The sequence below is a fragment of the Salvelinus namaycush genome, chromosome 5, assembly GCF_016432855.1.
Source record: "Salvelinus namaycush isolate Seneca chromosome 5, SaNama_1.0, whole genome shotgun sequence".
In the NCBI taxonomy this organism is placed as follows: domain Eukaryota; kingdom Metazoa; phylum Chordata; class Actinopteri; order Salmoniformes; family Salmonidae; genus Salvelinus; species Salvelinus namaycush.
In genome coordinates this window covers 56,005,713-56,031,290 of record NC_052311.1, presented here as the reverse complement: position 1 = coordinate 56,031,290, position 25,578 = coordinate 56,005,713, and the positions used below count along the sequence as shown (strand labels likewise).

Sequence of the window (25,578 nt, the reverse complement as noted above, 5' to 3'; positions counted from 1 at the left end):
CTTTCCAAATCATGTCCAATGAATAGAATCTACCACAGGTGGACTCCAATCAAGTTCTAGAAACATCTCAAGGATGTTCAATGGAAACAGGATGCACCTGAGCTCAATTTCGAGTCTCATAGTGAAGGGTCTGAATACTTATGTAAATAAGGTTCCTGTTTTTTATTTCTAATACATTTGCTAACATTTCTAAAAACCTGTTTTCACTTTGTCATTATGCGGTTTTGTGTGTAGATTGCTGAGGATTTTAATTTATTTAATCTATTTTAGAATAAGATCTGAATACTTTCCGAAGGCACTGTATCCCCTTATTTTAGGAACTCAACCATCTCCATATACTGTACTTCCAGAAATGTTTTAAACTGGTACCGGGGACCTTCAGACAAATCTGTCTCAGCTTTCCACAGACGTGTTAGCTTTCCACACACGCACACATTAGCGTGTAGCCCAAATCGTTCAGACGCTACAGACAGAAGTTGGCAGAGGAGGCTGTACCGACTTCAGATGAGTCTTGTGAGGCTTGTGGTCGTCCTAGAGCAAAAGGGAGAACACCACTGTGTTCGTGAGAGTCTCATCTTAGAATGGTCATAATAGTTTGTAGGCTTAACTGTTTGGACGCTACAGACGTTTTTGTGAGAAGACTGATTTTCTGGAAGTCTCATGGTCTGACAAACACCGCTGTAGCAAAACCACCTTTCACCATAGATGCAGAAGGACAATATCTCTTGCTTAAACAGAAATATTTTCATGGGTATTTTTTGATTATGTTAATTTGATTTCTACGGGGACGCAGAAATTGTAGGCTAAGGGTTAAGACGGTGCTTCTCCATTCTTTCTTCTAGGACCTGACAAGGAAAAACTTTTGAACAAACCTCAGGAATCCATCTGTGAGGGATGTCTACTAACTCTAACCTGTGACTGCAGGCGTGTAAAGTCCCCACCCTGCTGTGCCCACCTGTGAAGTCGATATCGTCTCTCTTCAGGTACTGTCCGCTGTCTGCAGCTCTAAATGTCTGGCCCTTGATGAGGCCCTGCACCAGCAGCTTCTTGAAAGGCTCCCTGGATTGGACATTCACATACATTTTTTACATTTTATTTCTGCAGGGGATAATTATACAAACGTTACAAAGACGTTTTGGCAATGGTGCCTTCTTCAGTTAGCTTCCACTTACTTTTAAGTGGACATTTTCACTTGATGTCAATGGGAGACTAAGTACAAATTCAGTTTCATTGGAAGTTAGGATTCACCCCTAAGTGGGTACAACCTTTTGGCACAATAGTTCTATTGACAAGTGAACAATAGTTGCTGTACCTGTGTCCCACTAGGCCCTGATCCCTACAGAAGTGACTGAGGAAGCGTGCATAGTACAGGTGCATAACAGCATGCTCCTTCCCCCCAATGTACACGTCCACAGGAAGCCAGTGGTCTGCCAGGGAGCGCTCAAAAGGCCTGGGATGTAGAGAGGGGGCACAAGTTAGTTTGAGTGAAGTAAACTGTTATCACTCCAATTTATATTTGGTGTTTTCTGTCTATCTGTTATTTTTGAAACTTTTTGTTTTTACAGTATAGTGAGAGAATAATAATCATGGGAAGGGATTCACCAATATAGTAGCTCAACTATAGAAGCTGTTATAGTAAATACGACTACATCATGTGTAAGGTGTCTGGTCTTTGATATTATATGTAGATATATCCTCTAGGGGGCAGCCTGGGCCTTATGCAGGCTGCACAGGTAGCTACCATAATAACATCTATCCCACAAGTCAGACGAGGGGCATCCTCCTGAAGGCACACACACACCCACCCACCCACGCACACACACAGACACACACACAGACACAAACATACATGTACATCCTGATGATGAGTAATCAGAGCTCAGAGAGGAGAGGTAACCCTCCCTCTCAGATAGATCCTTCAGATAGGAATTGTCTGGTTGTAGATCTGACCAAGTCACCAGACAACAATGAGGAAGAGGATGGAAGATGTTAGTTTGGCCGGCTGGGAAAACACTGTACCTCGGCTCAAAACTCCTAATGCTCCTTAGATAGTGCTATATCACTCTGAGTGTGTGTGTGTGTGTGTCACCTTACACAGTACACACAGTCCTCTCTGCCAGTGGATGATGTCTCAGGATAATTGAACTGGCTAAGCGAGTTAGACTCACTGGGCAGAAAATGACCTACCCTCCCTGTATCCTGGTGTCAGGCCAAAAAGACATGCACACACACACCCGCGCACACACACACAAACACACTAACCTCTTGGTGGCCCCCACCCTACCAAAACCTCAGCCCAGGCCACAGCAAGCCAACAGGATGCGCAAACAGTTTAATTGCTTTTTCAGTTCTGGTATAATCTGTCCAGCTAAGAAATAAAATAGGGAGAGGCCAGCACCCTCTTAAAGCAGCTTTACAGCAGGGTAAATCCATTTGAATTCAATCCATTTTTGACAGCATCCATTTTGATTTGTTTCTAGCAGACCACCATAGTACCTGTGCGCAAGAAAGTGAAGGTAACCTGCCTAAATTATTTCTACCCCGTAGCACTCACGTCAGTAGCCATGAAGTGCTTTGAAAGGCTGGTCATGGCTCACATCAACACCAAGACCCACTCCACTTCGCATACCACCAACAACAGATCCACAGATGACGCAAATCATTGATTGGATTCCAATCAAGATGCAGAAGCATCTCAAGGATGATCAATGGAAACGGGATGCACCTGAGCTCAATTTCGAATCTCATAGCGAAGGGCCTGAATTCTTATGTAAATAAGGCATCTGTTTTTGATTTTTTTATACATTTGCAAACATTTCTAAACACCTGTTTTTGCTTTGTCATTATGTGGTATTGTTTGTAGATTGATGAGGATTTTTTATTTATTTCATACATTTTAGAATAAGGCTGTAACGTAACAAAATGTGGAAAAAGTCAAAGGGTCTGTATACTTTCCGAAGGCACTGTACGTTGTAGCTCAGAGCATATTTCACATCATCTGAGGTTTTTGTGCTGTGTCAGCCATCGGTTGACCACAACATACTCTTGAATACTACTATAATAATACTAATAAATGGTGGATTTCATTTCAATCATAGAAATAGAATTCATAGAATGGACCAATTTCTTCAGACCACTGCAATTTAGCTGGTACACCATTGAAATTGAATTGAATTTACATTTTAACATGAATTACTACCACAAAGATGACCGCTCATTTTAGTACATTTATCAGCCAAAACATGACACCCATCCTGTATTCAAGAGCATGTTGTGTCTCAACCGATGGCGGGTACAACACAAAAACTTCAGATGATGTCAAACAGGGTCTAAAATACAAAATATGTGAATATCCCAAAAATTATAATAAAAAATAAAAAATAAGAATTCCATAAATTATAAAATAGTTTGACAACCCTGTTTGTAAGCATTAAAATGATATCAATCTCAACTGTTTATCTTTTCCAGTGATGAAGACTTGGATGTATTCTGGTATTGTGCCATATACAACAATGAGTCAACTTTGAGCATCTTTATCGCAACTGTTTGGGCATTCAGATCCAAAATGTCACTTTCTGAGCACTTCTACAAATGGGCTAATATGTATGTAAGGTTTTGTTCGAATCAAAAAGGGTGCTGTCAAAAAGTGATTGAATTTAAATGGATTTACCCAGCAAGGTCATTGAATGAAAGACAAGTCCTGCCTTTGGGAAATTAATCTCTTTTGTTAAAGCTCTGGGTATCGCCACCGCCCCAGCAGCTAACGGCCAGGAGTTTATAATCTCCATCAGCAGGGAATACAAGTTAACGGTATGCGTGCGTGTTTGTATGTGTATGAAATTGACTGTTTGAGAGGAAGTGTAAAATGGTGCGCTGATGTGTGAGTGGAAAAAACATTTGGCAGTGATTAAATGGACAATGCATATTACATTTGTAATATTTGTCTAGATTCTCGTTGTCTACAAAACATTGTAACATATGCATTGTAACATCACTCGTGGAGAGTAGATTACCTAAGGTGACTGTTTTGTAGACAACGAGAATCTAGACAAATATTACAAATGTAATATGCATTGTAACATCACTCGTGGAGAGTAGATTACCTAAGGTGACTGTTTTGTAGACAACGAGAATCTAGACAAATATTACAAATGTAATATGCATTGTAACATCACTCGTGGAGAGTAGATTACCTAAGGTGACTGTTTTGTAGACAACGAGAATCTAGACAAATATTACAAATGTAATATGCATTGTAACATCACTCGTGGAGAGTAGATTACCTAAGGTGACTTTTATCTCTACTGCGGTTTCATTTTGGAACAGTCCCAAAAAATATAATCTCTAATCTTTCCTTTTAAATCAGTCAGTACCAGGTCCTACAACACTCCCTCTCCCGCTCTCTATCCCTCTTTCATGTTGTAGGACCTGGTACTGACTGATTTAAAAGTAGAGATTATATTTTGGGGGGGGATAGGAAGATAGATAAGACAAACAGAGAGCGATACTACAGACAGAGGAAGAGAAAATCCCAGGTCACTTGTCTTGGTTGTGGGGGTCAGTGTATCTCACCTGTCTTGGTTGTGGGGGTCAGTGTATCTGAAATAGTACCAGGATGAGTCCACAAACGTGTCCATGGTGTCGGTCTCCCTTCTGGCCGGCCCTTTACACCTGACAAGACACAACAGGAGAGAGAGGTCAAATAGAATCAGAACAAACTTGATTTAAAGTGCATTTAAACACTGCATCAAATGTAACAGTTAGTGCTTCAACCTAATTTCTGCAGGAAGGAGATATCGCTGGAGGGAGATATGACTCCAAATGTCAAACACAGTATAATGATTGAATATGACACGGCTCAAGTCTTAGTGGATATTTTGTCATGTAGCTACAGTAGCTAGCTGGTTTGAATCACCGTTTCTTATTCGTAGTGACACATGAAAGAGGTAAGAGTGCAGTCATTTTAGAAATGATAAACGTCTACCCCATTGTCCTATTGTGAAATTACTTTTGTTAGTTTCGTTTTGTTAGTTTAGTTTGTAGGCATAAAGTGTCCAGAGGACTGGCCTGTGTAGTGTGTATCTAATGTGAGCTGGAACCATCTGTCTGTGGAGGTCATGTCCCGTAGGAGTTGCCACAGTGAGGCTGGAACCACTACACTACACAGCCATCAGATCCCTGCTCCTGTGCCCTGACTAAAGAGCACTGCCAGAGGGACACAGAACCGGCCAGCACCATGCCAGCTTGGTGGGTGGGTGGGTGTGTGCTCCAGCTTGGTGTGTGTGTGTGTGTGTCTGTTGAAAGTGCCATCCCAGGCCCTTTTCATCCAATCCAAACAGAGCTCTCTGTACACACTGCTCATCTGTCAGCCTCACTGAGAGAGCAAAACAGGACACTGGCAAAGGCGAGTGACAAAAAAATCTACTATTTTTTGTACCTACTTTCAACATGCCCATTGGAACTGAGAATGTGTCTCACTGTTTAATGAGTCTCCATAGAATAGAACCACCCAGTCAGAATCACCATGCCAGGAAGACAATCAGCAACACTAGAGAAGAACACTACAGCATCATACCTGGTCCCCTGTAGTACAATGTTTTTAATAGCGCAAACATGCACAAGTTGTCACACACAAGCATATCAACACACCCTCACACTTTTACTCTGAAGGTGAGATTCCCCCTCTTCACAAACAATCACACACACACACACACACACACACACACACACACACACACACACACACACACACACACACACACACACACACACACACACACACACACACACTATAATAAGGCAGAAGGGTTGCTTAGCAACAAGGCTAAGGTGTAGCAGGTTAATACCCAGGTGCCATTTCATGAGATCAAAATGCACCATCATACCAAAGAGCCTTTCATGACAAAATAGCTGAATAAATGGAAAACCCACACAGAAGAGGCATTATAGTATTCCAAGAATTCCATGTGGCTGCACACCGCTCTCCTGTGGTTTTCCCTCTCTTTTCCAGATCGACCATTCAGGGTACAGATTATTGTCATTTGACAGACAGACAGTTTCAGACTCCTGGGGGGCTGTGATTGCCTGGACACGTGCTATCTATGACTATGGTTCTGTCCTGTCCTGCTGTATATAGGCTGATTTCAGGAATGACTGGGAGTAGCAGAGCTACAATTCCAACCAGATAGTAAAATGAAACTGAAATTGCATTGCAGGTGTGTGTGTGCCAGATTGGGGAAGTATCCCCTCAAACAGATGTGGCATCAGAAGCAAGAACAATTTAGTTCCTTACTGTAATAGTTTTGCATTAATAGCTTTTTTCTCAAGCAAGAATTTATCTAAGACATATGGGAGTGAAGGACCTAATTGGAGGAGCCTAATGGGAGGGATATGTAACATGATAACTAGCTGCTATTGACAGAGAGGTTTGGAACTCTTTGTTATTGGTCTATTAACTTATACCGCCTGGTGATGTCACCAGGCAAGCCAAAACGGGAATCAAAAACACTATCCTGGTGTAGCAAGCTAGCTGGACTAATTACACACAGGGTTCAACTGAGGGTCCAATTCTCAGCAGTAGGCAGACAGGGAGCAGAGACAATATCAGCGGTGGAGGAAATGACTTCTCAAGGGCGAGACAGACAGATAAAACTCCATCTCCCCCACCATCTCTCATCAAACACCTTCTGTACACTCCACCCGACGGTTAATTGGACATGATCGTTGAGTTAAGTGAGTGTTGAGTGAATTTCCTCTGACGCTGTCAACAAGAGATGGAGAGACAAGGAAGAGGAGGAGGAGACCGTCCCTGGATATAGCCGTCAGACCAGACAACCCCATCTCTCTCTCTGTATGACTGTCTGGCTGAGCTGTTGAAACAGTATTTCCTAGTTACTGTACCACAATTCCACGTCCAATCATGGAACTATAATGTTTTTCAAGGAGCAATCTCCCCATGAAGAAATCCTGTTGGTGAGGGTCTTCATCATGAGAAGCTGGGATTGCCCTGTGGACCTTGACCAATAGTAGTGCACTATATAGGAAATAGTGTGCCATCTGGGATGCAACCGCCGTTTAACGAGCAGCAGGGAGCATTTTCACACATTTCATTGACAGTCACCGTCTGCCTGTCTCTGTGTGTGGTGGGGGCATAGACATGCCTGGCATGTAGGCCTCAGCTGGTTTATATAACCACTGTGACATCTGTCACTCATTACATAACCCTGGTGCCATGTGTGTGTGTGTGTGGTGTGGGCATAGACATGCCTGGCATGTAGGCCACAGCTGGTTTATATAACCACTGTGACATCTGTCACTGATTACATAACCCTGGTCCCTGTGTGTTAAAAACTAACCGGTATTCATATCCTCGATACACAGTGGTTGAATCACTTTATCCTGACTTTTAGTACAGGTAGAAAGGGGGAACTGATTGAGTAGAAAACTGAAAACAATGGAAATAATTGCCTGAATCTAAGAGCAAGAGAGAGAGAGTTGCTGACTAATCATTGAGAAAGATATACGACCTTGAAAAAATGATTTGATTTTAATATAAGTGGAATAAAGTGAACTCCATCACTTATGTTTGTGAACTAGCTATGAACTTCCAATCCAACTGACAGCACCAGCATTCATTTCCAAACTGGACATTTGACCGGATGGCATTAGATTCTGACCCAAGCTGATGGGTCCTGGTCAAGTGCAGTGCCCTACGTAGGGAATAGAGTGCCATTTGGTATACAACTGAAGTGTTCTCACACCTCACTCAGTGTCAGTGTGTTCTCACCTGGGACAGGTACAGCTGATCCAGTCATCAGCGTGCTCCAGAGGGGATGCTCCCTTCCCCGTGATGGACGGTAGTTTGGGGAGGGTGACTGGAAGTTGCTCCTCAGGGACTGCCACAGGACCACAAGACCCACAATGCACCATGGGGATGGGCGTGCCCCAGTACCGCTGCCGGGAAATCAGCCAATCCCTGAGCTTGGTGCTGGTCAGGTGGCCGCCCACTTTTCTCTCTCTGGCCTTCTGGGTGATGGAGTCAAAAGCGTCCTCCCTGCTGAGGCCTGTGAACTACACAGAAGAGGGGGATGGACGGAGAGAGAACAGGATAACAGTTTAGAAGCTCAAACACACATGAATTCAACAAAACTCAACTATTTGCCGATACTTCATTCAACCATAAATAAGGGTCTTCCATTAATAGCCATAAAACAATATGTAGAATGACTGAAATGCTGGTTTACTGGTAACGTTGTGTAGAGTGACAGTGTGTGTTGCTGTGTGTCCAGACAGACCTCAGCAGAGTTGAGCAGTGTGTGTCCTCCATCCTCCTGGCCCTTCAGGACTGGGCTCCAGCTCAGACCCAGAGCCCTGGCCACAGAAGCATCCTCCACACGGCTGTCAGGGATACCTGCCAGGGACACACACGATACATTTGTCACACACACTTGCACACCACCATGTCATTTTATAACACTAATTTCCTGCAATTCTACACATTTTGCAATAGAGTGGAGGCAAATGTTTGCAGTTTTGAATATGATAACTGATAAACAATGAGCCCCACCGCGGTCGTTAATTCAACCTTGCTTCCTATAACTTTAGATAGCAGGCCGCAAGACTAACTTACCAACCTACATTTTTTTTGCTGACATGGGCTAATTGAGTGACTGCTGATGCACAACCACATTTCGAAAATACACCTTGTGTATTCTATTATTCTAACTCTCAACAGTAAGTTGAGACCCCGACTGAGTTGAAATTGCTCCAAGGGCCTCCAAAAAAGAGGGGGCCGTGGGTTGCTGAGATATGGCTAGTTCCTCATGGGTATTGCCTCCTTGTGGACTCGTAGAGTGAGACAAACACCCAAAGCACCAAGCAGGGAACTCCTTCTAGAGAGTTAAAGTTACATCATTCCAACAGCAGCCAAACGCCCAGTGTACGACAGAGACACACTGCAGGCTCAAGGACACACTGGCACAGTGGCATCTACAAACATGTACAGGACACAGGGAAAGGCTAAATGTGATTCATTACATTTTCCTAACCACCGTGCTTCTACATCTGCATTGCTTGCTGTTTGGGGTTTTAGGCTGGGTTTCTGTATAGCACTTTGTGACATTGGCTGATGTAAAAAGTGATTTCTAAATACAATTGATTGATTGAAATTTGATTGAAATAGAGAGACGAATAAAAGCACAAGAACAAAAGCTCAGAGGTCAATAAAACACAGTGAGTACATGAGTGTATGTGCAAGCCATGTGGACGTTCAAACCCACAAACACATCCACGTACCTATGACAGAATCTAGATGACCTTCAAACTGCTGCTTGCTGGAGATCACCAGGGGAAGTTCCTGACCGGTAAATAGGTTGTGGGCGGTGACCTCTGTCAGGCAGTCTGGGGGTCAAAGGTCAAGAGTCAGCGAGGGAGAGCTTCTCCCCTGGTGCCTCATTATCAACAATCAGAGAGGGAATAGATAAAGAGAGAGAGAGAGAAAGCGAGAGAGAGAGAGAGAGGGCAAATAGATAGTGAGAGAGGTGGGGGAGTGAGAGAAAGCGAGCGAGACAGATAGATAAAGAGAGCAATTCAGGGGAATCCCAATAAAAACACACAGAGGCAACAGGAGAAGAGCAACACATACAGTTGAAGTGGGAAGTTTACATACACCTTAGCCAAATACATTAAACTCCGTTTTTCACAATGCCTGACACTTAATCCAAGTAAAAATTCCCTGTCTTAGGTCAGTTAGGATCACCACTTTATTTTAAGAATGTGAAATGTCAGAATAATAGTAGAGAGAGTGATTTATTTCAGCTTTAATTTCTTTCATCACATTCTCAGTGGGTCAGAAGTTTACATACACTCAATTAGTATTTGGTAGCATTGCCTTTAAATTGTTTAAATTGGGTCAAATGTGTCGGGCAGCCTTCCACAAGCTTCCCACAATAAGTTGGGTGAATTTTGGCCCATTCCTCCTGACAGAGCTGGTGTAACTAAGTCAGGTTTGTAGGCCTCCTTGCTCAAACACGATTTTTCAGTTCAGCCCACAAATTTTCTATAGGATTGAGGTCAGAGCTTTGTGATGGTAACTCCAATACCTTGACTTTGTTGTCCTTAAGCCATTTTGCCTCAACTTTGGAAGTATGCTTGGGGTCATTGTCCATTTGGAAGACCCATTTACGACCAAGCTATAACTTCCTGACTGATGTCTTGAGATGTTGCTTCAATGTATCCACATCATTTTCCTGCCTCATGATGCCATCTATATTGTGAAGTGCACCAGTCCCTCCTGCAGCAAAGCACCCCCACACAACATGATGCTGCCACCCCCGTGCTTCACGGTTGGGATGGTGTTCTTCGGCTTGCAAGCTTCCCCCTTTTTCCTCCAAACATAACGATGGTCATTATGGCCAACAGTTCTATTTTTGTTTCATCAGAACAGAGGACATTTCTCCAAACAAGTACGATCTTTGTCCCCATGTGCAGTTGCAAACCGTAGTCTGGCTTTTTTATGGAAGTTTTGGAGCAGTGGCTTCTTCCTTGCTGAGCGCCCTTTCAGGTTATGTCAATATAGGACTCGTTTTACTGTGGATATAGATACTTTTGTACCCGTTTCCTCCAGCATCTTCACAAGGTCCTTTGCTGTTGTTCTGGGATTGATTTGCACTTTTCGCACCAAAGTACGTTCATCTCTAGGAGACAGAACGAGTCTCATTCCTGAGCGGTATGACGGCTGCGTGGTCCCATGGTGTTTATACTTGCGTACTATTTTTTATACAGATGAACGTGTTAGCTTCGGGCATTTGGAAATTGCTCCCATGGATGAACCAGACTTGTGGACGTCTACAATTTGTTTTCTGAGGTCTTGGCTGATTTCTTTTGATTTTCCCATGATGTCAAGCAAAGAGGCACTGAGTTTAGAGGTAGGCCTTGAAATACATCCACAGGTACACCTCCAATTGACTCAAATTATGTCAGTTAGCCTATCAGAAGCTTCTAAAGCCATGACATAATTTTCTGGAATTTTCCAAGCTGTTTAAAGGCACAGTCAACTTAGTGTATGTAAACTTCTGACCCACTGGAATTGTGATACAGTGATTTATAAGTGAAATGAATCTGTCTGTAAACAATTGTTGGAAAAATTACTTGTGTCATGCACAAAGTAGATGTCGTAACCGACTTGCCAAAACTATAGTTTGTTAAGAATAAATTTGTGAAGTGGTTGAAAAACAAGTTTTAATGACTCCAACCTAAGTGTATGTAAACTTCCGACTTCAACTGTAACATATCTTGGAGGGTATACCCATGCACAACTGTCTCTTTCTCTCTCTACACACACACACACCTACCTCTATCTGGACATAAAATAAACATTGATATACCTGTGTTGCACTGTGTTTCAGCTTAGCGTCAGCAAGCACTAAACTCAACATCAACATGGACTGCTAACAGCCAGTACTTCTCTATACTACACAGAACAAAAATATAAAAGCCCCATGTGAAGTGTTGGTTCCATGTTTCATGAGCTGAAATAAATAACACAGAAATTTACCATTCACACAAAAACCTTATTTATCTCAAATCTTGTGCACAAATTTGTTTACATCTATGTTAGTGAGCATTTTTCCTTTGTCAAGATAATCCATCCACCTGACAGGTGTGGCATATCAAGAAGCTGATTAAATTTCAACGTCATTACACAGGTGCACCTTGTGCTGGGAACAATAAAAGGCCACTCTAAAATGTGCAGTTTTGTCACACAACACAATGCCACAGATTTTTCAAATTTTGAGGGGTCGTGGAATTGGCATGCTGACTGCAGGGATGTCCACCAGAGCTATTGCCAGAGAATTTATTGTTCATTTCTCTACCATAAGCCACCTCAAATGTTTAATGTTTTAGAGAACCGGCCTCACAAATGCAGGCCACGTGTATGGCGTCCTGTGGGCGAGCGGTTTGCTGATGTCAACATTGTGAACAGAGTGCACCATGGTGACGGTGGGGTTATGTTATGGGCAGGAATAAGCTATAGACAACTAACATAATTGCATTTCATCGATGGCAATTTGAATGCACAGAAATACCATGAAGTGATCCAGAGGCCCATTGTGAGGCCCATTTCTTTTAAGGTATCTGTGACCAAGAGATGCATATCTGTATTCCCAGTCATGTGAAATCCATAAATTAGGGCCTAATAAATGTATTTCAATTGACTGATTTCCTTATATGAACTGTAACTTAGTAAAATCTTTGAAATTGTTGCATGTTGCATTTATAATTTTGTTCAGTAAAACGTGCCATTGCTCTGACAGAGTCACAATGGGCCACATACACTAAATATTTACTGTAAGCCACTTTGGATAAAAGCGGCACTTAAAAAATGACCACAGACTACCAGGTCTGGACAGTGGTTCCTTCCTACCTCTGCCTGTCTGCAGGACTCTCTCCAGGGCTGAGCGGACTGGGCTGGTACCATGCAGCAGTCTGTGGGAGGGGAGGATGGACAGGTAGGCAGCCCCAAACACTGCCTCTGGGCTGGAGGTGTAGCCTGCCAGAGTCTCCCCCGTCTCCTCCCCATTCACCTGCATGGAGGAAAGGATAGAGAGACACACACACAGTTTATGGATAAATACATGACAGGAGAGTAACTTGGTTACATTTGTTGTTGAGCAGGGTAAAGTAGGATAGTTAAAAAACGAAACAACACTAGTTGGTAAGAAAAAAAGAACACTGTAGTACGCAATATTTAGCAATTGATCATGTTTTAACGTTAATCAGTTAACATGCTATCGCCTGACAGAAACTAAATTGGCACCAAAAATACAGAATCCTAATACAGCTACTCTAGGAGTCATTTAGTACAGAACACCCTTGACAATGTTAAAGATGTAACGGGACTGGTTCCTGCTTCCCATCTACAAAACCACCGCGGGCACTACTTTTAATTACCCCACTCTGCCTGGTTCTGACTGATTTATGAGAACCACCCTCACTCTCTCGCGCACACACACACACACACACACACACACACACACACACACACACACACACACACACACACACACACACACACACACACACACACACACACACACACACACACACACACACACACACACACACACACACAGAGAGAGAGAGAGAGAGAAATTCACAACCCCCCCTTTACCAGAAATTTGATTACAATTTTAATAAGGAAGGAAGGCATCAACCGAATACATTTCCTCCGTCTGTTGCAAGGAGTTCTATGACTGGGGTGACTGGAGCTCACAATAGGCTTTTAGCGAAACCATTTTAGAATGTCAATACTCTATTCAACATTCTAAAAGTGCATTTGGATAGTTCAATGGAAATAAACACACAGCCAATATGTTTGATTAAATTGCTGCTTGCAGAGAGACGACTGGTGCTGCTAGCTGAATGAGAATGATGTAGCAGGTGAGAATCTCTGCGCTAATCCTAGTGATAATCCCAGAATACCTTCAAATGTTTATACCTGGAAGACTAGGTAGTCTAAACTAAACCAGGATGGACTGACAAGAAGGAACAGATGAGACATGTGAGTCTAACCTTGAGGTGGAAGTCAAAGTAGCAGCCGGTGCAGTCTCCAATCCAGTTGGCCTGCATGGCCTTGACCCCGTACCACTCTGGCAGCTCCGCCAGGGCGTCCAGGAGGGGCTGGGAGAGAGAAATACATCATAAAAAATGTTAAATCATATTGACGCTAAATAAATCATAAAGACGTGATATCATATTGTAATGTCAGATGTTTAAGTTTAAGTCCCAGATCAGCACATCATTTACTTCTCCTCTTTACCCTGAGAGGCTCTTCCAAAGCTCAGCCAATCTCCTGGCACAACACCAGTCTACCTCGTCTCACATTATGTAGTCAAAGAGGGATTTTAGAAATCCTGACCTCCACACGCCCTACTTATGCGTTTATCGCAAAGCAAATCGCTCATGACTCAACAACAGTTTCATAACGAGAGAGAAAGAGAGAGAGAGAGAGAGAGAGAGAGAGAGAGAGAGAGAGAGAGAGAGAGAGAGAGAGAGAGAGAGAGAGAGGAGAGAGAAAAAGAGAGAAAAAGAGAGAGACACACACACACAGATTTTTAAAAGGAAGCTATGCATAACAACAAGGCGCAGGCCAGAAAGTCCCAGCTGGGTTCCGCTTCTGTCTGAATTGAGAATATAAAAAGGCAGCACCAATTTGATATACCTCTCCCCCACTATCACAACCCATTCCCAAACCACCCTCTGAGATCTCTACCCAACACACTGTAATAACACTAATAACAGCAATACAACCAATACTAACAATGGCGATAAGGATGATTGTAATTGCAGTGTGTATCAATGTTATTTCACTGTTTCTCAAGCATGGATGGAGAGAGAGAATGAAAGACAGAATCGGAGAGAGTGAGAGATTGGTGTCCTGCCATAAATGCTGGTGTCTTTGTGTCAGTCAAGCAGCCTAGCAACAACGCCAGTGTGAGCGTACAGCCTGGCTGCCAGCAGGCTGTGGTGTCTGAGACACCCCGCCTCGAGGTGTCACAGCGATGTCACCAAGAACAAACACCCGCTGAGAGGAACGGAGGTGAGGTGGTACTCAGCTCAAACCATGAGAAGAGAAAAAAACTCAACTAAACAGTGTTTTTGTCTCCAGAAAAGAAGCGACATCAATGGAGCCACATAAACCTGAGGGTTTAACCAGAGACGTAGGCCTATGGCTGGGCCAATTCCAAGGGTTTCCATGGCAACCTAGCAAAGCTATAAAATTCTATATCAATAAAATGAGGATGGCTAAGGTTTTTTGTGTGTCCGTGTCAATGTCCGTGTGGGTGGGCGTGAGTGTGTGTTTCCCTGCATCTTTTGGATACATGAAAGATTTGATGACACATGCATGTGAATATACCTGAGGCTGCCTATGTAGCAATCTAGCAAAGCTTACTAGAGTGTGTATGTTTGTATGCCTGTGTAAAATGATGAATGTATGTGTAAAGTCTGTGTGAGGCTGGTAATTGAAGTGAATGCCATTGTGTTGATTTACATGACACTACAGTGTGATGTGTTCAAATGAGTGAGTCCATCAGTGTGTGTGATTATGCATGAAATAGAAAACATCTATTGTCAATGTAATTATTAACTGTGTTCATCGTGTGTGTGTGTGTGTGTGTGTGTGTGTGTGTGTGTGTGTGTGTGTGTGTGTGTGTGTGTGTGTGTGTGTGTGTGTGTGTGTGTGTGTGTATCTCAGAGATAAGTGGAGTGACAGGGTCATACTGCTGAAGCCTACTGGTTAATGTGTGAGTGACTAGTGTATGTCTTTACCAGGGGAAACTGGAAATGTTAACAGCATGCATGCACACATCAATCAACCCTTATCAATCAAGGCTCTAGCAGCACAGGGAACCTGACCTTCTGGCCCACCAATCAGACCGGTTTGGAAGGCTTCCACTCAGAGCCTCTCAGTACCCACCATTCCTCATCTGGAGAGGTTTGAATCAGCACACCTTCAGTTACTCTCACTCCATGTGCCCAGGTTCAAGCTGCCTCTCTCTCTGTGTGTGTGTGTGTGTGTGTGTGTGTGTGTGTGTGTGTGTGTGTGTGTGTGTGTGTGTGTGTGTGTGTGTGTGCCCATCCCATGGGTGAAATAAATCTCCAGATAGGGTAATTTCAACCCAGAGGGTAGCTGGTAGTGGCTGGTAGTGATTATGAGACCCTGCTGCTGGAGACGTGGAGGTTTCTCATCAGTCAGACTGGCCAGGAACGGCGAGGCCAGCCTGGGAATGACACTCTCAGCAGGCTGCTGATTACACAGCCAGGGCTGGGTTCAAGTAGTATTTATTTTCTTTCAAATACTCTGAGCATTTGATTGACCCAGTCTGAAGTGCCAGATGAGTGGGCTTTGCAGTTTGCACTTTTGGAACTATTACATTGAGTGATCTTACCTGGCACAATGGAACCAATCACAGCTAAAGTATTTGAAAGAAAACAGATCCAACTTGAGCCCAGGTTTGTTCCACAGCCAGGGCTGAAGCGGCTGCCATGGTTTCTGCAGTGATTGACATTAGAGGGGTCTACCCCCCTTCCATTCTCACACAGCCTCTAATGTAGCCAGCCAATCAGATTATGCCAAAAGGCGCAGGTGGTGAGATTGATGTGATAGGACGCCCTTTGACCCTTGACGGGCTTATCACCAATACACCCTCCATGCGCACGAGACACACACACCTACCTTGGCGTAGTTGGTGGTCTTAATGAACCACTGCCTGAGTAATTTCTGCTCCACCAGAGCTCCAGACCTCCAGGAGCGCCCGCTGTCATCCACCTGCTCATCAGCCAACACCGTCTGGTCCACAGGGTCCCAGTTCACCACCGCCTGGAACACACACACACACACACACACACACACACACACACACACACACACACACACACACACACACACACACACAGATTACAATTACTACAAATACACACAGACAAAGACAGACATAAGCCAACATCACAGGAGCTGATCAAATCAGAGAAAGAGACAGATGTCTACTGATACAAGTGCCAAAATACCTTGCATCTGATTAAACTACATGACCCCTCCACTACAGCACAGATTTTCCGATTCTCTGTAATCTACTACACAAAATGTGTTTTCCTCACAAAGCCACAGGAGGCTCCATAGTTACTGAAGACTGTTCCCCAGGCCACTGAGCTTCTGTGGCCTGCCTGAGAGTGTGTCATCCTCCTGGGGTGTGTCTCCCTCATCCTGCCTCCCTGGAGCTCTACACACGGCCCATGACAATACCAGGGGCATGACTGCATCACATTAGTCCAAAGTGTCTTCATCTCCTCGTCAGCAGAGATGGAAAGGAGATGAAGACAGGAAACCACTTTGGACTATTGAGACACAGCCTATGACAAGGATTGGACAGACTCAAGACCCCCGAATCTACCTCTTTCTGATAGGCCAGTCCTGCCTTGAAGAGCTTGACAAACAGCCACTGGGTCCACCTGTAGTAGTCTGGCAGGCAGGTGGTCACCTCCTGGTCAGAGGAGAGGGAAGCAGAGGGATCCACAAGATGATTCATACACACACGCACGAGAGAAAAGAGAGTCATCCACCCACACAGAGCCTCCCACTGGAAGGTTAGAGGTGGTGCTCAGCTCCTCCCATTACTCACCTTGTCCCAATTAAAGCAGAGCCCTAGGCTGTCGAGCTGCTCCCGCATGGACTGGATATTACTGGGGACGGAGACAGACAGGGGAGAGGAGGATGTTAGGGGGAATGAGAGAGAGAGAGCGAGAGAGAAAGAACTTTGTGTCATATCTTGTATTGTACCTCTTAGTCCATTCCTCCGGGTCAAGGCCTCTCTCGATGGCAGCGTTCTCTGCTGGGAGTCCAAAAGCATCCCAGCCCATTGGGTTTAGCACCTAAAAACAGTTACACAGAAATCAGTTACATATCATACCTGGCTGTTCTTCCCTGCCCATTGGGTTTTACACGTTACACACAGCCCCCAAGATAACAGTTCAATTCAATTTAAAATACTTGATTTGTCCCCTTAGGCCGGGCATTTACTAATACAGCTATAGCTGTGCTTCAGACAACAGACCGGCACAGATACCATATCATACCTGACTTTTCAGTATATCCCTTTAACACAGGCCGGTTTGAGAGTGCTTACAAGGCCCGAAGGCTGTACAAGAGCATTTGACCGTAATACTGTCGTGCATGCATCTTTAAACATGCACAACAGTGTCTACCTTTTCCATCTCATTATCCATAATCTCTCTTCTATGCCAACCAGCGTGTAAGGCAGAGAGGTGAGGGAACATAACATCTAATGCATGTAGAGTGGCTGTGCACAGGCCCATAAAGGCCTAATGTTGTAATGTGAGTTATACATTAGAACAGGAGGGGAGGGAACATACTGGCGCTGGTCTGATTGGATGTGTTAAATGGAGGATGGTAATTGGAATCAAGGCCTCTCTGTTTGCATCATCATCATCATCATCTATATTTCATTCACACTAGAATGGGGATGTTGTGTTGTAAGGCATTGTACTTTGCAGCACTAACAGATGTGATCAGAGGTTTATACAGGCTTCCAGCTTTTGCTTGCTTGCAGTCAGTCAGTCAGTCAGTCAGTCAGTCAGTCAGTCAGTCAGTCAGTCAGTCAGTCAGTCAGTCAGTCAGTCAGTCAGTCAGTCAGTCCCACCCTTCTCCTCCTCATAATGTGTTTTCTCACTTATTTCCACTTCTTCATACCAGTGTCTCCCTCCTTCCCTCCGCTTCTCACAACACTATTAAGAATTGATAACCTCTTTTCACCCTTCACTATTCCTTCTTGATCCTTCACGTTTCTTCCACCCATACCCTTACTGAAGAGAAAGAAAACAGAGGAGAGGCAATGAAGGCAGGAGTGGAGAAGAGAATGGAAGAGCAGTGGAGAGAGAGAGAGAGCGAGAGAGAGGTGAGGGGGACAGGAGAGTGGAGAGGGAGTGTGTATCGACTAACGAGTCTGGCGCTTCAGACAAATCGGTATCCTTGGTAACTGCCTGGGCCTAATTTGTAAAGCCGAGTGATGGATGATATCAGTCTAAGTGAGCGCCTTCGTGCCGAGGTAAAATATACAGACATTGACTAGAGAAATGAGTACCTGTAGATCTAGAAATATAAAGAAGTCCCTACGGTCATTAAAATAGATGTGCTTGCCGTGTTAATACACTGTTTTTTCATTTTAAATGTGTCCACTATCTATTGTAGTGAGGAGAACCTTTGGCAGACCTGTTGTTGAGAAGAGATGAACTCCTGACGGACAGGACAGTCTGCCTCGGTTCATTTCTCAAAGTTACATCAGCACAAAGAGACTGTCAGAGGCAAACCATCATCCCTTTTTAACAGTCGATGCTCCACAACAACCCCAGGGCCAAAGTCAAGTCTCTAACTCCCCCACTACGACTGTATTGCCTACATTTAACCTATGGATAACCTATGGATAGAGGAGGAACTAAGAGAGAAACCTGCCCACAGAGTGGACTAAGATGTATATTAGGGAGTGACTTGTCCATCCAGGCCAGCAGGACAGCCTGACAGACAGGAGTCCCAGGGGAGGGGGCTGATTTTGGGCATGCAACACATTGGCATGGCTATGCTAAAGTGTATGTGTGTCCACCCACACACAAATCCCAAAAGCTCTGGTTCCATCTGTGAAGAGATGAGCTGCAGGCTGAAAGCAGAGCAGAGCCAGAGGCAGTATAACCACTAAACATCACACCACAACTAGACTACAGGGAAGGGATTTTACTAAACATCACACCACAACTCGGCTACAGGGAAGGGATTTTACTAAACATCACACCACAACTAGGCTGCAGGGAAGAGATTTTACTAAACATCACACCACAACTAGACTACAGGGAAGGGATTTTACTAAACATCACACCACAACTAGGCTACAGGGAAGAGATTTTACTAAACATCACACCACAACTAGGCTACAGGGAAGGGATTTTACTAAACATCACACCACAACTAGGCTGCAGGGAAGAGATTTTACTAAACATCACACCACAACTAGGCTACAGGGAAGAGATTTTACTAAACATCACACCACAACTAGGCTACAGGGAAGGGATTTTACTAAACATCACACCACAACTAGGCTACAGGGAAGGGATTTTACTAAACATCACACCACAACTAGGCTACAGGGAAGGGATTTTACTAAACATCACACCACAACTAGGCTGCAGGGAAGAGATTTTACTAAACATCACACCACAACTAGGCTACAGGGAAGAGATTTTACTAAACATCACACCACAACTAGGCTACAGGGAAGGGATTTTACTAAACATCACAACTAGGCTACAGGGAAGGGATTTTACTAAACATCACACCACAACTAGGCTACAGGGAAGGGATTTTACTAAACATCACAACTAGGCTACAGGGAAGGGATTTTACTAAACATCACACCACAACTAGGCTGCAGGGAAGGGATTTTACTAAACATCACACCACAACTAGGCTACAGTGAAGGGATTTTACTAAACATCACAATTAGGCTACAGGGAAGGGATTTTACTAAACATCACACCACAACTAGGCTGCAGGGAAGGGATTTTACTAAACATCACAACTAGGCTACAGGGAAGGGATTTTACTAAACATCACACCACAACTAGGCTACAGGGAAGGGATTTTACTAAACATCACAACACAACTAGGCTGCAGGGAAGGGATTTTACTAAACATCACACCACAACTAGGCTACAGGGAAGAGATTTTACTAAACATCACACCACAACTAGGCTACAGGGAAGGGATTTTACTAAACATCACACCACAACTAGGCTGCAGGGAAGAGATTTTACTAAACATCACACCACAACTAGGCTACAGGGAAGAGATTTTACTAAACATCACACCACAACTAGGCTACAGGGAAGGGATTTTACTAAACATCACACCACAACTAGGCTACAGGGAAGGGATTTGACTAAACATCACACCACAACTAGGCTACAGGGAAGGGATTTTACTAAACATCACAACTAGGCTACAGGGAAGAGATTTTACTAAACATCACACCACAACTAGACTACAGGGAAGGGATTTTACTAAATATCACAACTAGGCTACAGGGAAGGGATTTTACTAAACATCACACCACAACTAGACTACAGGGAAGGGATTTTACTAAACATCACAACTAGGCTACAGGGAAGGGATTTTACTAAACATCACAACTAGGCTACAGGGAAGGGATTTTACTAAACATCACAACTAGGCTACAGGGAAGGGATTTTACTAAACATCACATCACAACTAGGCTACAGGGAAGGGATTTTACTAAACATCACAACTAGGCTACAGGGAAGGGATTTTACTAAACACCACAACCAGGCTACAGGGAAGGGATTTTACTAAACATCACACCACAACTAGGCTGCAGGGAAGAGATTTTACTAAACATCACACCACAACTAGGCTACAGGGAAGGGATTTTACTAAACATCACACCACAACTAGGCTGCAGGGAAGGGATTTTACTAAACATCACACCACAACTAGGCTACAGGGAAGGGATTTTACTAAACATCACACCACAACTAGGCTACAGGGAAGGGATTTTACTAAACATCACACCACAACTAGGCTACAGGGAAGGGATTTTACTGAACATCACACCACAACTAGGCTACAGGGAAGAGATTTTACTAAACATCACACCACAACTCGGCTACAGGGAAGGGATTTTACTGAACATCACACCACAACTAGGCTACAGGGAAGGGATTTTACTAAACATCACACCACAACTAGGCTACAGGGAAGGGATTTTACTAAACATCACACCACAACTCGGCTACAGGGAAGGGATTTTACTAAACATCACAACTCGGCTACAGGGAAGGGATTTTGTCTCTACAAGTGTAATCTCCTTGAACGAATGAACTAGTTGAAGACAACTTGTTCTCTCTCTGGTGTGTGTGTGTGTGTGTGTGTGTGTGTGTGTGTGTGTGTGTGTGTGTGTGTGTGTGTGTGTGTGTGTGTGTGTATGTGTGTTCACAGTAAATGGATTATCTTTCTCTCTGACAGATGCTGACAGACAGATATCGCCTTGGGCAGCAGCGTGTAGCTGTCAATCCACGACGGTCCATACGACAACTAAAATAGTGGTTAGGAAGACAGCATTATAGCCTTACTGCTGGTAGCCCAGATACAGCCTACCTGCTAAGAAAAACCATATGAAGACAGAAATGTAGCCATTTCTCTCTGAGTGGGAGGGAACAAAACCCTGCTGCTTACAAAACAATGACAGGCATGTTGTGCCACACTCACACAACACTGACATCACTTTGTCAGGCTCCATTAAAATAAACCCCTGAGGATTCATCCAAAATGGCACCCTATTCCCTATATAGTGCACTACTTTGGACCAGAGCCTATGGACCCTGGTAAAAAAAATAATGCACTATAAATGGAATCTGGTGTCATTTGGGACGTAGCCTGAGAGAGGAGGGCCTACAACACAACACACACCAAACGGGGGGGGGGGGGGGGGGGGTTGTTATTGTGACAAAGGAGAATGGCTGGAGTAATGGTTTAGAACAGTATACAGTACAGAGGAAGGGAGGGTAAGAGAGGGGGGAGAGAGAGAGAAAGAGTGGGAGGAGGGGAGAGGGAGAGAAAGAGAGAGAGAAGAAAAGAGAGAAAGAGTGAGGTAAATGAGTGAGGGTCACAGTGAATTATTTAGTAACCATTTCAAGCTATGGGTGACTGGATGCATTAGGGGACACAGTGACAGACAGCCCCTGGTCCCGAATGGTGTCTCTGGGGAGTCATTTGTCACCACTGGTTTGTAGGACACCAACGGTCTGATCATCATATCTCTTAAACACCAACACACATCTTTCACACGTTTCTATGAGGAGGAGAGTCGTCAACACATTAGAATGGATAGTGGGAGCTTGCTTCCCTCCCTGTCTTACCCCTGCAGAAACACTTAAAGGCACATGTCTTAGAGGGGCTCACCAACTGAAAGAGTCATTGTTTTGACATTAAACCTTTTTATGCCGTAATCATGTCTGGTAATGTGCCATGCGTAGGTAGTCCCACTGAAAAGTGGTCTTGTGGCTAAGAGCACTTAGATAAGCACAGTGTAGCGTAGGGCCAGGGAGAATGGGGGCACTCTCAAAGCTACAATATGCAAATCCTTTTTCAGAAAAATGGCAGCCCCACCAGTTGATGCTGGTGAAATGTCCTTTGAAATGACAATTGAACTCATTCCCAGATCCCAGTTCGACCTTTTAAGAGCGGCGTTAGAAGGCAAAGGCAGAGCAGCATCTCTCTCAGTTTAAACAGCCTCCACACACACACCTCCTGCAGAACAGATGCCAACTGTGATTCAGACTAGACAGAACATCAAGGCCGTAATGACGATGGATCAGGGCTTCCATTACAGAGAAGATGTAAAGAGAGCGAGAACGGACGGTGACCTTGTGGACTGCACACAAAGTGCTTCACAGCTGTATGCTTCTACGTGACTCACCTGGAATCGTGGCAGTACAGTTTGTGTGCATGCATAGAGAGCGAGCGAGAGAGAGAGAAAGAGAAAGCCATAGAGACAGACATGCATAGAGGGGTGGAAAGGAGAAATGCTAAAAGTTACCAGTATGGGCAGCTTAGCTTTTCACAGTTGTATCTCCAGCTACTAATCAGGACCAGTCGCTTTGGCTAAAAGAATCTGCTAAATGGTATATATTATTATTACCTGGTGGCCCCTCATCCTCTGGAAGTGTCCGATGGTGTCACTGATTGTGTAGACCCGTACATGGCCCAGGTGGAGACGGCCGGAGGGGTACGGGAACATAGACAGGACATAAAACTTCTTCCTACGGGAACTCTGGGGAATACAACAAACACATGCTCAGGGAAATAGATTTCATGAGGCTTGTGAGAGCCTCACAATCAATAATTATACAAAATGTTTGACAGGAACTAGCCCTACAAATCTGTGTCTGGCAACATGTGATTAGCGCAACGAACACTGTAGGAATACCAGTCGTATAGTTTATGCATTGTGGGTTTGTAACAATGTCATGACAACATTGGATGTCAGGGTCAGCTGCAGTACTATTTGCCTTGGAGGACTGTTGATGGTACATGCCAGTGTTATAAAAATTATTGAAAACAAAAATGTGCTTTTTGGTCTTAATTTAGGGTTAGGCATTAGGATTAGCAGTGTGGGTGAGGTTAGCGTTAGGATTAGGTTTAAAATCAGATTTTAGGATTTTGTGGTTAAGCCCCTAAGGGTTATACAGCCTGGGTCAGTGCTAGACTACACTTCTAGCTCCTGGATTCTTCTGTCTGTATGTCTGGGTGCAGCTGCAGCAGGTTTCCAGAGTGTGTGAGGCAGCACTGATTCCCAGTGTCTTTGAGAAAGGCCAGCCAGGCCAGATAGCCCCTCACTCTGCCATCACTCTGCCATCAATCTGGACTACACACAGTCTCCGTCCCAAATGGCACCCTATTGCCTACAAGCCCTGGTCAAAAGTAGTCCAATACATGCAGGTTAGCATTTTTCATCATGAATCTTGTTCTGGAGGCAGCTCTGCATAGTGGTCACTAGCTGGCACAGCCACACAAAGCCATAAAATCTGATTTCAAACTTAATCTTAACCCTTACCTCACCCACACAGCTAATCCTAATGCCTAACCCTAAATTTAAGACCAAAAAGCACATTTTTGTTTTCATACATTTTTACAATATAGCCAATTTTGACTTTGCAGCTGGCCTATCTAAGGGGCAATCGCTCAGTTCTGCCTCCATGACAAGACTCATGACAATAAACATTAACCTGCGCAAAAAATAGGAAATAGGTTGCCATTTGGGACTTCACTCTGTATGAATCACCCAAGGCCAAGAGGGGCCTGAATAACTCAATGAGCTCAGACTGACTAAACAACCTTTACATGGGCAAAAACAACAGCTCAAATTATCTTGAAGGAGCTCATTGATGGACTGAAGACTTTTTGTGTGGAAAGCCTGGGCTGAATGATGATGCATTGTGGGTTTGTAACAATGTCGTGACAACATTGGATGTCAGGGTCAGCTGCAGTACTATCTGCCTTGGAGGACTGTTGATGGTCGTGACAACAGTAACCAAAAACAGAGACAGACAAACAGGAGACTGTGAAAAGGTTACTTCATTACTAAGCATATTACGCCTATGAGTCAAGAATATTAGACAGTAAGAGAATGATTTAATGAATGTTTGAGTCTACGCAAACCAGAAGGCCTCCCAATGGGAACACTAAGCAGGGTTCAACCAGACAGACACACACAAACTCAAAAAAATAAATGTCCTCTCACTGTCAACTGCATTTATTTTCAGCAAACTTAACATGTGTAAATACTTGTATGAACATTAGATTCAACAACAGACATAAACTGAACAAGTTCCACAGACATGTGACTAACAGAAATTTAATAATGTGTCCCTGATGAAAGGGGGGGTCAAAATCAAAAGTAACAGTCAGTATGTGGTGTGGCCACCAGCTGCATTAAGTACTGCAGTGCATCTCCTCCTCATGGACTGCACCAGATTTGACAGTTCTTGATGTGATATGTTACCCCACTCTTCCACCAAGGCACCTGCAAGTTCCCGGACATTTCTGTGGGGAATGGCCCTATCCCTCACCCTCCAATCCAATGGGATTGGAGGGTGAGGGATAGGGCCATTCCCCCCAGAATCCAATGAGTGCTCAATGGGATTGAGATCCGGGTTCTTCGCTTGCCATGGCAGAACACTGACATTCCTGTCTTGCAGGAAATCACGCACAGAACGAGCAGAATGCCTGATGGCATTGTCATGCTGGAGGGTCATGTCAGGATGAGCCTGCAGGAAGGGTACCACATGAGGGAGGAGGATGTCTTCCCTGTAACACACAGCGTTGAGATAGCCTGCAATGACAACAAGCTCAGTCCGATGATGCTGTGACACACCACCGCAGACCATGACAGACCCTCCACCTCCAAATTGATCCCACTCCAGAGTACAGGCCTC

At 44.1% G+C, this 25,578-nt stretch overlaps 1 protein-coding gene across 1 annotated transcript in view; it reads right to left on the bottom strand.

The window, feature by feature from the left end:
• The window catches only part of lars2 (leucyl-tRNA synthetase 2, mitochondrial), a 42,099-nt gene that overhangs the window by 10,853 nt on the left and 5,668 nt on the right, over positions 1–25,578 (bottom strand). The window contains exons 3-15 of the mRNA XM_038994580.1: positions 23,283–23,414; positions 17,339–17,430; positions 17,181–17,241; positions 16,953–17,042; positions 16,238–16,381; positions 13,573–13,680; positions 12,425–12,584; positions 9,295–9,399; positions 8,295–8,410; positions 7,787–8,070; positions 4,573–4,671; positions 1,313–1,450; positions 956–1,059 (exon numbers count right to left, since the gene is read on the bottom strand). Of these exons, the coding sequence (XP_038850508.1) occupies positions 956–1,059; positions 1,313–1,450; positions 4,573–4,671; positions 7,787–8,070; positions 8,295–8,410; positions 9,295–9,399; positions 12,425–12,584; positions 13,573–13,680; positions 16,238–16,381; positions 16,953–17,042; positions 17,181–17,241; positions 17,339–17,430; positions 23,283–23,414 (1,633 nt within the window). The remainder of the gene's footprint in view (positions 1–955; positions 1,060–1,312; positions 1,451–4,572; positions 4,672–7,786; positions 8,071–8,294; positions 8,411–9,294; positions 9,400–12,424; positions 12,585–13,572; positions 13,681–16,237; positions 16,382–16,952; positions 17,043–17,180; positions 17,242–17,338; positions 17,431–23,282; positions 23,415–25,578) is intronic.